The 13,859-nt window shown below is 37.8% G+C and overlaps 1 protein-coding gene across 3 annotated transcripts in view; it reads right to left on the reverse strand.

The window, feature by feature from the left end:
• Window positions 1-12,071: 12,071 nt before the first annotated feature.
• The window catches only part of PLOD2 (procollagen-lysine,2-oxoglutarate 5-dioxygenase 2), a 121,315-nt gene continuing 119,527 nt past the window's right edge, over window positions 12,072-13,859 (reverse strand). For all 3 annotated transcript variants that reach the window (XR_015132561.1, XM_086316739.1, XM_086316737.1), the window contains 2 exons: window positions 13,667-13,792; window positions 12,072-13,491 (listed from right to left, as the gene is read on the reverse strand). Coding sequence is in view for 2 of the 3 variants with exons in the window: in XM_086316739.1 (XP_086172865.1) it covers window positions 13,336-13,491; window positions 13,667-13,792 (282 nt within the window). In the remaining variant the exon portion in view is untranslated. The remainder of the gene's footprint in view (window positions 13,492-13,666; window positions 13,793-13,859) is intronic.

The raw sequence follows: 13,859 nt of genomic DNA on the forward strand, positions 1-13,859 counted from the left end.
ATTTATATTCTGGGCTACAAGCATCTGAGCTCTCCCAATTAATCATGTCACATAGACAAGCTCTCATTTTGCACATCTTGTTCTGTCCTCATTTTAGACCTCAAAAAAAAAAAAAAAAAAAAAAAACCCAAAAGCACTGGAATAAATATTTGCAAGCAAGTCTGCTAAGTGTTGAAACTGTTTGAAAAACAGTACATACAATATGCTTCCCCCCAAAATATAACCTGAAATTTTAAGATCAAAACAAATGTCCCAAATTCGAAGTTATAACCTTTGTAATCAACAAAGTTCAGTTCAGTTCAGTTCAGTTGCTCAGTCGTGTCCAACTCTTTGTGACCCCATGAATCGCAGCACGCCAGGCCTACCTATCCATCACCAACTCCTGGAGTTCACCCAGACTCACGTCCATCGAGTCAGTGATGTTATCCAGCCATCTCATCCTCTGTCGTCCCCTTCTCCTCCTGCCCCCAATCCCTCCCAGCATCAGAGTCTTTTCCAATGAGTCAACTCTTTGCATGAGGTGGCCAAAGTACTGGAGTTTCGATTTAGCATCATTCCTTCCAAAGAAAGCCCAGGGCTGATCTTCAGAATGGACTGGTTGGATCTCCTTGCAGTTCAAGGGACTCTCAAGAGTCTTCTCCAACACCACGGTTCAAAGGCATCAATTCTTTGGCGCTCAGCCTTCTTCACAGTCCAACTCTCACATCCATACATGACCACAGGAAAAACCATAGCCTTGACTAGATGGACCTTTGTTGGCAAAGTAATGTCTCTGCTTTTGAATATGCTATCTAAGTTGGTCATAACTTTGCTTCCAAGGAGTAAGCGTCTTTTAATTTCATGGCTGCAGTCACCATCTGCAGTGATTTTAGAGCCCCCCAAAAAAAGTCTGACACTGTTTCCCCATCTATTTGCCGTGAAGTGATGGGACCGGATGCCATGATCTTTGTTTTCTGAATGTTAGATGGGGCTTAATGTCCATTTTTCATATCCTCCTTTTGAACTATAATTAGTCATTATAACTCTTCGATCTCATTGTTCTCTCTCACGTCTTTATCACTTTACACACTTGATTCACTGTTTGTTGCCCTTTAAACATCTCAGATCTGCCAGATCCTTTACCAATTTTAAACAGTTCAAAATACATACTCCTTATTTGTATAAAAATACTTTTCCCCAAGTCTGTTTTACTCAAACTATTACTGACATGCAGTCAAGAAGTTTCCAAACTCTGTTTTTTCTTTCTGACATTATCCACATAACAGCTCTTCCAAACAATTCAGTTTTTGAATAAATTCATACAGGTCCATACTTTTGAAATTATGAAGTTTTAATTAATTACATTATTGATCACATTTCTAGCACAATACTGAATAGATGTTAAAATGGTGTTAAAACCAACAAGCCATACCCAGGGAGCAGTGCAATCTGTAACTATGGTAACAACATTAGTTTCAGTGAAAATGCACCTCAAGGACACACTCTCCTTGGCATTTGGAAATCCACTGTTTTCACATATTTCTACTTTAGAACAATTTCTTAAAGTGTGATGATAAAATAGAGAGTTTTTAGTCAGTATATCCTGGAGTAGGGAATGGCAACCCACTCCAGTATTTTTGCCTGGAAAATTCCAAGGACAGAGGAGACTGGTGGGCTATAGTCCAGGAGGTTGCAAAAGAGTTGGAAACAACTGAGCAATTGAACACAAGCATGAGTCAGTATATAGATATAATGCTTTTGAATTTTTTAAAAAGCTGTTTTAAGATGTATAAAACCAAGTTCATTCAATTCAAAATACTTACTGAAAGGCTAATACAACATATGGCCACCAAGCAGGTTACTCATAAACTGACCACTCCCTGTCTCCGTCCTTTTGCCAGGATGTTGAGGATAACAGAGGTATGGGTTTCTTTTTATAACATCTTAGTACTTTGTACATTACTCTATCCAACTTGGGGCCACCTACATATTCTTTTATTCAGGAACAGAGTGTACAGTCTTTCTCATCTTTACCTCATATATCATAGCTAAAGAACACAGATTTATTTTTTATTTTGGGTCTGTTAAATTGAAAACTCCTATTTCCTTCAGGGATCATTTTGATTCAAATACAAAATCTCAGACATAAAACCAACTCCCAATTACTCATTCACACATACAAGTACCTACTGTATGCCAGGCTACAAGCTAAGTTCTAAAACTGAAAAGACTGGATAAGGACCAGTCCCTTCTGTCCGAAGCTTATGACTGGGCTTTCCTGGTGGCTCAGTAGTAAAGAATCTGCCTGCCAAGGTAGGAGACACAGGTTTGATCCCTGGTCGAGGTAGATCCCACATGCCATGGAACAGCTAAGCCCATGCACCACAATTGTTGAGCCTGCACTCTAGAGCCCAGAAGCTGAAACTACTGAAGCCTGCATGCCCTACCGTCAGTGCTCAGCAACAAGAAAAGCCACCAAATTGAGAAGCCCACACACTGCAACTAGAAAGTAGCCCCTGCTTGCTGCAATTAGAGAAAAGCCCATGCAGCAAAGACCTAGCATAGCCAAAAATAAATAAATAAAATTCTAAAAAAAAAAAACAAAAGAAGCTTATGGCCTTATTGAGGAAAATGAAATAAGTAATTCAGTATGTTAAGTACTCAGGAAAACAGTTCCATTTAGAGAGGAAGTATAAGCAATTATCCCTGTTCAGTATCAATTGGTGTGTAGTAAACTATGCGGAACCTAGTGACTCAAAACAATGTTACCTTTGTCTCTTGTGGCTCTGTAGGTTAACTGGGGTCAGCTGGGTGGTCCTTGCTTGGGGACTCACATGTGGTTGCAAAAGTCAACTATGAGGACAAGTTATCTGAAGGTTCAATTGAGCTCAATGTCCAAATAATTCACTCAGTGCCAAATGATGATGGAATTGAGTTTTCACTATTGGAGTGCTTGTATGTGGCATGGACTTTCCACAGAATGGCACCTGGATTCCAAAAGGAGAGTCTAGGAATGAATGTTCCAAGAAATCAAAGCCATGAGGTCCTGCATCACTCAGCTTGGAAGTTATACAGAGTAAGTTCTACTGCACTCCATTGGTTGCAGACGGCCCACCCAGGTTCAAGGTGAGAAGGAACCATGCAGAGGGATGAATCTTGGGATGGGTCATTGAGGACTGTCTTTGGAACTTGGCACAGAAACCTAAATCACTTAGGTTTCAAAAATACACATACTTTTAAATTTCCTCTCCTCTTGGTTCACAGAAGATCAAAAGGAAAGCACTCAGGACAATATGAAAGTCAACAAAGTCACTATAGAGTTATATGAGCAGCACCTGACTTTAGCCAAGCATCCAGGGTGCTGCTGCTGCTAAGTTGCTTCAGTCGCGCCTGACTCTGTGCGACCCCATAGACGGCAGCCCACCAGGCTCCCCTGTCCCTGGGGTTTTCCAGGCAAGAACACTGGAGTGGGTTGCCATTTCCTTCTCCAATGCATGAAAGTGAAAAATGAAAGTGAAGTCGCTCAGCCGTGTCCGACTCTTCGCGACCTCATGGACTACAGCCTACCAGGCTCCTCCGTCCATGGGATTTTCCAGGCAAGAGTACTGGGGTGGGTGCCATCGTCTTCTCTGATCCAGGGTTCAAGGCATATCAAAGGAGGGAGGGATTATCAAGAAAGGTGTGAAGGCAACATCTGAATAAGTGAGAGTTTAAGCAAATTAGAACTACTCTAGTACACTTCCCTTCAACAACTTCAGCAGGAACAAACTTCCTTAATCCCCCAAAACCCAAAAAAGAGATGATTTTCAGTTTGTCTGAATCACCCAATCATTTTCCCACAGGAAACCTGTCTTCAGTGCTGCACTTTACTAGCCCTGTGCTGGTTATGAGAGGAAAAAAATGTGATTTATCCTTCCCTGCCACAAAGGAACTTATAAAAATACATTTGGTTTTTATAATCAAACTCTTAAATTTTCTAATGTCATGGAAGTTATTTTGTCTACTCAAAACCAATTATTATTTCAGTTGTAATTGAGTCTGATCATATCTATACCGAAGTTGTCAATGGTCCATGTTACCCAGTGAACACAGATTAGCAGTTTCTAAGGTAGATAAAATATAGAAAACAATGTACTTCATCAGTGCTAACTGGGAATATGCTAGCTATCCCTTATTCCAGAATAAGGTGTCCCAATTCCTCCTTTTAAAATACTGTGCTGTATCTTCAAATTAAAAAAGCAATTCCTGAAAGAAATCATACAATTAATATCATTTTTACTTATATTCAGCTCAGTTCAGTCGCTCAGTCCTGTCCGACTCTTTGCGACCCCATGAATCTCAGCACGCCAGGCCTCCCTGTCCATCACTAACTCCCGGAGTTCACCCAGACTCACGTCATCGAGTCAGTGATGCCATCCAGCCATCTCATCCTCTGTCGTTCCCTTCTCCTCTTGTCCCCAATCCCTCCCAGCGTCAGAGTCTTTTTCAATGAGTCAACCCTTCGCATGAGGTGGCAAAGTACTGGAGTTTCAGCTTTAGCATCATTTCTTCCAAAGAAATCCCAGGGCTGATCTCCTTCAGAATGGACTGGTTGGAACTCCTTGCAGTCCAAGGGACTCTCATGAGTCTTCTCCAACACCACACTTCAAAGGCATCAATTCTTCAGTGCTCAGCCTTCTTCACAGTCCAACTCTCACATCCATACACGACCACAGGAAAAACCATAGCGTTGACTAGACAAACCTTTGTTGGCAAAGTAATGTCTCTGCTTTTGAATATGCTATCTAGGTTGGTCATAACTTTCCTTCCAAGGAGTAAGTGTCTTTTAATTTCATGATGCAGTCACCATCTGCAGTGATTTTGAGCCAAAAAAATAAAGTCTGACACTATTTCCACTGTTTCCCCATCTATTACCCATGAAGTGATGGGACTGGATGCCATGATCTTCGTTTTCTGAATGTTGAGCTTTAAGCCAACTTGTTCACTCTCCTCTTTCACTTTCATCAAGAGGCTTTTTAGTTCCTCTTCACTTTCTGCCATAAGGGTGGTTTCATCTGCATATCTGAGGTTATTGATATTTCTCCTGGCAATCTTGATTCCAGCTTGTGTTTCTTCCAGTCCAGCGTTTCTCATCATGTACTCTGCATATAAGTTAAATAAGCAGGGTAACAATATACAGTCTTGATGTACTCCTTTTCGTATTTGGAACCGGTCTGTTGTTCCATGTCCAGTTCTAATTGTTGCTTCCTGTCCTGCATACAAATTTCTCAAGAGGCAGATCAGGTGGTCTGGTATTCCCATCTCTTGAAGAATTTTCCACCATTTATTGTGATCCACACAGTCAAAGGCTTTGGCCTAGTCAATAAAGCAGAAATAGATGTTTTTCTGGAACTCTCTTGCTTTTACATGATCCAGTGGATGTTGGCAAGCTGATCTCTGGTTCCTCTGCCTTTTCTAAAACCAGCTTGAACATCAGGAAGTTCACAGTTCACGTATTGCTGAAGCCTGGCTTGGAGAATTCTGAGCATTACTTTACTAGCATGTGAGATGAGTGCAATTGTGCGGTAGTTTGAGCATTCTTTGGCATTGCCTTTCTTTGGGATTGGAATGAAAACTGACCTTTTCCAGTCCTGTGGCCACTGCTCAGTTTTCTAAATTTGCTGGCATATTGAGTGCAGCACTTTCACAGCATCATCTTTCAGGATCTGAAATAGCTCAACTGGAATTCCATCACCTCCACTAGCTTTGTTCGGAGTGATGCTTTCTAAGAGGCCCACTTGACTTAACATTCCAGGATGTCTGGCTCTAGGTCAGTGATCACACCATCGTGATTATCTGGGTCATGAAGATCTTTTTTGTACAGTTCTTCTGTCTATTCTTGCCATCTCTTCTTAATATCTTCTGCTTCTGTTAGGTCCATACAATTTCTGTCCTTTATCGAGCCCATCTTTGCCTGAAATGTTCCCTTGGTATCTCTAATTTTCTTGTAGAGATCTCTAGTCTTTCCCATTCTGTTGTTTTCCTCTATTTCTTTGCATTGATCACTGAAGAAGGATTTATCTCTTCTTGCTATTCTTTGGAACTTTGCATTAGGATGCTTATATCTTTCCTTTTCTCCTTTGCTTTTCGCTTCTCTTCTTTTCACAGCTAGTTGTAAGGCCTCCACAGAAAGCCATTTTGCTTTTCTGCATTTCTTTTCCATGGGGATGGTCTTGATCCCTGTCTCCTATACAATGTCACGAACCTCATTCCATAGTTCATCAGGCACTCTATCAGATCTAGGCCCTTAAATCTACTTCTCACTTTCACTGTATAATCATAAGGGATTTGATTTAGGTCATACCTGAATGATCTAGTGGTTTTCCCTACTTTCTTCAATTTCAGTCTGAATTTGGCAATAAGGAGTTCATGATCTGAGCCACAGTCAACTCCTGGTCTTGTTTTTGCTGACTGTATAGAGCTTCTCCATCTTTGGCTGCAAAGAATATAATCAATCTGATTTCAGTGTTGACCATCTGGTGATGTCCATGTGTAGAGTCTTCTCTTGTGTTGTTGGAAGAGGGTGTTTATTATGACCAGTGCATTTTCTTGGCAAAACTCTTAGTCTTTGCCCTGCTTCATTCCGTATTCCAAGGCCAAATTTGCCTGTTACTCCAGGTGTTTCTTGACTTCCTACTTTTGCATTCCAGTCCCCTATAATGAAAAGGACGTCTTTTTTGGGTGTTAGTTCTAAAAGGTCTTAGTGGTCTTCATAGAACCATTCAACTTCAGCTTCTTCAGCATTACTGGTTGGGGCATAGACTTGGATTACTGTGATATTGAATGGTTTGCCTCGGAAATGAACAGAGATCATTCTGTCATTTTTGAGACTGCATCCAAGTACTGCATTTTGGACTCTTTTGTTGACCATGATGGGTACTCCATTTCTTCTGAGGGATTCCTTCCTGCAGTAGTAGATATAATGGTCGTCTGAGTTAAATTCACCCATTCCAGTCCATTTCAGTTCGCTGATTCCTAGAATGTCGACATTCACTCTTGCCATCTCTTGTTTGACCACTTCCAATTTGCCTTGATTCATGGACCTGACATTCCAGGTTCCTATGCAATATTGCTCTTTACAGCATCGGACCTTGCTTCTATCACCAGTCACATCCACAGCTGGGTATTCTTTTTGCTTTGGCTCCATCCCTTCATTCTTTCTGGAGTTATTTCTCCACTGATCTCCAGTAGCATATTGGGCACCTACTGACCTGGGGAGTTTCTCTTTCAGTATCTTATCATTTTGCCTTTTCATACTGTTCATGGGGTTCTCAAGGCAAGAATACTGAAGTGGTTTGCCATTCCCTTCTCCAGTGGATCACATTCTGTCAGATCTCTCCTGAAAAAATTTGAAAGCATATTCAGTTCAGTTCAGTTCAGTCGCTCAGTCATGTCTGCCTCTTTGCGACCCCATGAATTGCAGCACACCAGGCCTCCCTGTCCATCAACAACTCCCAGAGTTCACCCAAACTCATGTGCATCGAGTCAGTGATGCCATCCAGCCGTCTCATCCTCTGTTGTCCTCTCTTCTTCCTGCCCTCAATCTTTCCCAGCATCAGGGTCTTTTCCAATGAGTCAGCTGTTTGCATCAGATGGTCAAAGTGTTCGAATTTCAGTTTCAACATCAATCCTTCCAATGAACACCCAAGGCTGATCTCTTTTAGGATGGACCAGTTGGATCTCCTTGCAGTCCAAGGACTCTCAAGAGTCTTCTCCAACACCACAGTTCAAAAGCATCAATTATTCGGTGCTCAGCTTTCTTTATAGTCCAACTCTCACATCCATACATAACCACAGGAAGAACCATAGCCTTGATTAGATGGACCTTTGCTGACAAAGTAATGTCTCTGCTTTTTAATATGCTGTCTAGGTTGGTCATAACTTTCCTTCCAAGGAGTAAGTGTCTTTTAATTTCATGGCTGCAATCACCATCTGCAGTGATTTTGGAGCCCAGAAAAATAAAGTCTGACACTGTTTCCACTGTTTCCCCATCTTTTTGCCATGAAGTGATGGGACCGGATGCCATGATCTTCGTTTTCTGAATGTTGAGCTTTAAGCCAACTTTTTCACTCTCCTCTTTCACTTTCATCAAGAGGTTCTTTAGTTCTTCACTTTCTGCCACAAGGGTGGTGTCATCTGCATATCTGAGGTTATTGATATTTCTCCCGGCAATCTTGATTCCAGCTTGTGCTTCCTCCAGCCCAATGTTTCTCATGATGTACTCTGCATATAAGTTAATAATTCTGAAAGAGTTGCGAATACCAGACACCTGACCTGCCTCTTGAGAAACCTGTATGCAGGTCAGGAAGCAATAGTTAGAACTGGACATGGAAAAACATACTGGTTCAAAATAGGAAAAGGAGTACATCAAGGCTGTATATTGTCACCCTGCTTATTTAACTTATATGCAGAGTGCATCATGAAAGCATGAACTTGAAAAAAAATGTAAAGGCTTTTGGTTTTTGCTTAAAGGTCAGACTCTATTTAGTTTTCCACATTGGCCACAAGGTGGTGCTCTGATGTCATAAGTTAGCATGATTTGTAACATGTATATTTATATAAAGACAAGTGAAAATAATAAAACATAATTTAATAATCTCATTTTCAAATATGCATTTTCAATTATCTAATCATTTATGCTCAGTAGAAGAAAGTTATGCTTTAATTTGTCCATTTCTCACCTGGAAGTTGTGCTGTGTGCTTAGCCACCTAGTCATGTAGGTCTCTGCAACCCCATGCACTGTAGCTTGCCAGGCTTCTCTGTCCTTAGTGATTCTCCAGGCAAGAATACTGGTGTGGGTTCCCATATCCTCCTCCAGGGGATCTCCCCAACCCAGGGATCAAACCCAGATCTTCCGCATTGCAGGTGGATTCTTTACTGTCTGAGCCACTAGGGAAGCTCTGTCAAATATAAAATTCTCCTGAGTAGATGCAGGATTTTATATCATGATGTGATTTCCTTAAGGACTCTTTCTATCATTGCAGACTACATTCCTAAAGGAAAAATTACTGAACTTAAACCAGTGCTAAGAAAAATGTCTTCTAAAGCTATTTTAAAACTTATTTTACAATATTGTATTAGTTTCTGCTGTACAACAATGTCAATCAGCTATATGCATACATATATCCCCTCCCTCTTTAGCCTCCCTCCCACCCCACTCACCACCTATAGGTCATCACAGAGCACCCAGCTGAGCTCCTTTCAATAAATAAATAAAATTACTTTATAATTAAGCACAGAGAAGTTCATTTCTTATTAAAATCTACATGATTTTTTTTCTCCTTCTACATCCCTTAATTCTCTTTTGCAATCTAATATTTACTTTAGGATGAAAATAATTTGAAAGGAACAACCTTTTCCTTAAATTACTGATAGCATGCATGATATTTTCCTTTTATTTTGTTAAAACTGTTCTTTAAGTTGTTAACTTGCTTTGTATTGTTAAATAGGTAGAAATTCTTTTCTAATTTTTCAAAATAGTTTAAGTAATCAGATTTTTAAATCATTTTCAGTCAAGATAGAATAGCATGGTAAAAATAATCATTGTTACTTGATTTACCAAAAAAAATAAATACCACGTCAAAAATCAGCAAATAACTTACTTTTCCAAATGAATATTTTCTAATTTATTTCAATCTATTAAGAATAAAACTAAAATATTAAAAACAATCTTTAAAATTAAAAAGAAAACTGCAGGATGATTCAAAATTTATAAAGTCCACATATCCCTAGTGTATATATCCACCTTTCCAATTTTCTGTTTCTTTGTACTAGAATAACTTAGCAATATAGTATTTTGGATTTTTAAAGCATGTTTGTGTGTACAGTTTTCTACTCTTTCATTACTTTTTAGTGTATTTCTCTTTAAACGTAATCCAAAATTCATTGCTTTCATTGAAGAGCTTTATGTATTTGCCCCTGTTTCTCTCCAATGGCTTTTTATACAAAGACTCATACTAAAAGAAGTATGGAACTTGCTATTCTGAAACATCACAGATAAACAATGTTGCTTAACACAGGCTGCTTTCATGAAGTCTTGAAGACTTCAATTTTCCAAAACACCCAGTATCTAGGTGTTTACTGAAACTGACTCTTAACTGATAATTCTGTTTGACTTTCTTACAACTTGAAGGGATTTGTTGTATGAACCATTCTGTATTCCAATGAATGACAGGCCCCCAAAACGTCATACAAGATAGGCTTTAGGGCTTAGCAAGCAATGAAATTAAGAAAGCTATTTCACAGACAGGAAGACAGGAATGAAGGAATATGCAAAGAGATTCTGCCATTAGCATGGATCACTCACTTTGTATGTTAATTGTTCTCCATGTTTATTCTCTAGAAAGGTGCTTGATCTGTTAGGTAAGTTACCAATAAAGGTAAAGTGCTAGTATTTTTCAAAAATAAAGCAGAGGGAAGAAAATTAACATATTGGACTATTACTAAAGTATCCATACTAAGGGAAAATATTCACATTGATTCCTATGCACGTTAAGAATTAGAAGAAATGCCAAGATTAGCATTTAAAGCCCTTTAGTAATATATGTACACACACACACATACACACACACACACACTCATATACATGTACTCACAGTCACCAATACTTACTATTGACATTAATACACTTCCTTTATTCAAATTAAATTACAAATAGGATTGCTTCTTTCTTTCTACTGTTTTTATCTTTCTTTAAATTAAATATTAGTACACAAATATATTTTCATACTAAAAGATTTTAGTTCCTCAAAAAATTAAGAATTGCAATGATACGAGATTCCACTTCTGAGAATATATCCAAAGGAAACAAAATCATTACCCCCAAAAGTTGTTTGCACTCCCATGTTCACTGAAGTATTACTTACAACAGCAAAGATATAGAAACAACCTAAAGTGTCTATTAATCGATGAATGGTTAAAGAAAATGGAAAATATGATGTGTATACACACGCACACATATGCACACATTTGCAAGGGGAGGAATATAATTCAACCATGAAAAAGAAATATTGCCATTTGTGACAACCTGGATGAGGCTCAAGAGCATTGTAGTAAGTGAAGTAAATCAGACAAAGACAAATAAGTGTGTTCTCACTTATATATGGAATGAAAACAACTGAACTCACAGAAACAGAGAACAGATTATTGGTTGCCAAAGCTGAACATGTGTCCAGTTACAGCTTCCTCTATCCATCTAATCCTGCCTGTTTTCCATCTTCCAAATTTTTGATCTACTTATGGGCATTTGTCACACTTTCACTAATCATGAATTGTTCTTTTTAAAAGTATACTTCATATCATTTCAGGAAGTCTGGGATGAGGGGGGACGTAGAAACTATGCTCAGTTGGTTGCCTTCATCCAAATTCTGGAAACATGGAGTGAGATTAAAATCGTTACTATAAATCACCACCCACAACTGTAAAGAATTAGGACCTACTTATGTCTTTCATGTGAAGTGTACCACAAGGACATTAAGCTGGCATGCACTAGTAGAACTGGTTTTATAACCAAAGTCTGTTCTGAACAGTTGGTATCCATGCATAGCAGTACGTATTTAGAAGAGCACCCTTGAAGTACAATAGCATAATTCACAAATAATAAAATATGTCTTCTACCAAACTGATGGATAGTAGAAATTATTGGATATGAAGTGCTACTAAAGAGCAGAAACAAGGTAGAATTACAGCTCTTTATCTCCTAAATCCATCTCTCAGTAATTATAACATCTTGTTCACCACATTTTTAGTGACTGGGCCCGTGCCTGGACCATAGTAGGGACTTGAAAAGCACCGTTGAATAAATAAATACATAATAAACACATGTTTTGTCTATTTTCTCACTTGTGAAATAAATCAGATGAAATCCCTAGTCAGTCTGAAATTGAAGATACTACAATTCAATTGGAAATTCAATAAATAGTGTTCATTTAGTTTGGATATCAGTAAACATATCAAGCAAAATAAAATCATAGCTTATTCTATCTAGATATTCTTTCAGTCCACTCCACCATCATTCTCTTCTAAACATAAATGACAAATAATAGAGAACAGAAACATTTTAAATTATTTTATTTTTCATAATTTTCTAACACACAGTGTTAGAAAAATGAAATTTGGCACCATGACTTAAAACTTTTTTTCAAGTTTAACCTTTAAATTAAAAACAGTAGCTACAATGAGACTATTTAAACCTCACTCAGAATAATGGTGAAAAAAATCAAGTCACAAAATTGTGTCGGGGAATTTTTTGAAAGTGGGATAAAAGAAAAGTAATAAAAACAGTAAGAAGGGTAAAATGGAGACTATGCTGTGAAGACAAAAAAGTGAATCACCCTCCTGAAAAAAAGAATTAGGAGGAAGACAGAGGGTAAAAGGGAAGAACAAAGGCTCACCAACTTTATTTTCCTGATATAAAATTCAAGTACTTAGAGTTTTATTAAAAAAAAATCATGTGTTACTATTAAATCTCAATGAAATTTCCTTTTCCTCATTTTCTAGAATTAAAAATGACCCTGTCTTGACTTAAGGACACTTGCTGATCTTAAGTTGATGTCTGATGTACTTTTAAGAAATCAAAAGACTTGAAAGCTTTCCTAAATCTAACATCTACTAAATCTAATCCACCTTGGAAAATTTATCTGAAGGAACATAAGGCTTGATTTCTAAGGCAAATGTTAAAAATAATCTAATAATCTAAACAAAAATGTTTCCCACTGGATATGCACTTCAGTTGTATTTTGTGCTACGTTTCTTGAGGAAAAACATTGTTTTATATATTGTTCCTCATATTCCTTCAATAACCACCAAAAAAGGTCCCAATATAGGTGGTCAAAAAAAGTACTTATGCAATTGGTTGCATACAAATTCAGTTAGAACTCCAGTTTTCCTGCATTTCAAAACTTGAAATTTTCATTTATATCCATTTTGTCTACATGTTGATAAAATTCTTCCCACTCTTTTAATAAGAAAATATTATTAGTCTCATTTGTCACTTGTACATCTGTACCTGAATCAACTAAAATACAAATTCGGAAAATTGTCATTATTTTCAGAGACAATAAGTCATAGAAATAAATAATTGCTTTTACATTTTTTTCCTTTCTCTTCTTCAATCTGTATTTTAAGGCTCAGAGCAGACATTTAGAAATATCAAACAATTTTTTTAGGAAAAGTTTTTCAAATGTTTAGCCTAAAGTGAAGTTGTTCTGTGGAAGTTATTTAAATACTCCTCTCATCTTCTCAAGGACAACTTCAAAGGCATGTTCATGCCAGTCATCCATTCCAAAAGAAAATTCATTCAATGAGAAGAAAATAACTTAGGGATCTATAAATGACACAGCAATGTATCTTGTTCCATTTTTTACAGGAAGTCCTTCATGCAGATGGGTGAGTCTCCCTGGATGCATGAAACTCCAGCCTTTCCTTGGTGACTCAATAGAGCAATTGTACCTTAGAAATTTGCATCCACCTCCCTAAAAGGATAGAGAAATAAATGTATCAACTTATTATATTTCATTTTTAATGAGTGATAAAATTCAAATGATGCTATCTAAGCAGAATCTAAAAAAGAAAAAAAGATAAGGCAAAGGCCATTTCATAATGACATATTTGTTTTGAAAAAATGTAATATAGAAAAACCATAATTACCTGAAAATCTTCTCCCACATTATTGAGTGCAATGTTGATGGTAAATGTAGAAGCATCATGATGAGGGCGAAGGGAGCGCTGTCTTTCAGGGGAGTATTTTACTACAAAATTCAAGAGTGCAAATCCCTAAAAAAAGCAAAGTAAGCTAATGGATTTGCTTATCAATAAAAACATAAAATAGCACATTTGGGTA

The sequence above is a fragment of the Bos grunniens genome, chromosome 1, assembly GCF_055505025.1.
Source record: "Bos grunniens cultivar Pamir isolate PY7600 chromosome 1, Bosgru_T2T1.0, whole genome shotgun sequence".
NCBI classification, from domain to species: Eukaryota; Metazoa; Chordata; class Mammalia; order Artiodactyla; family Bovidae; genus Bos; species Bos grunniens.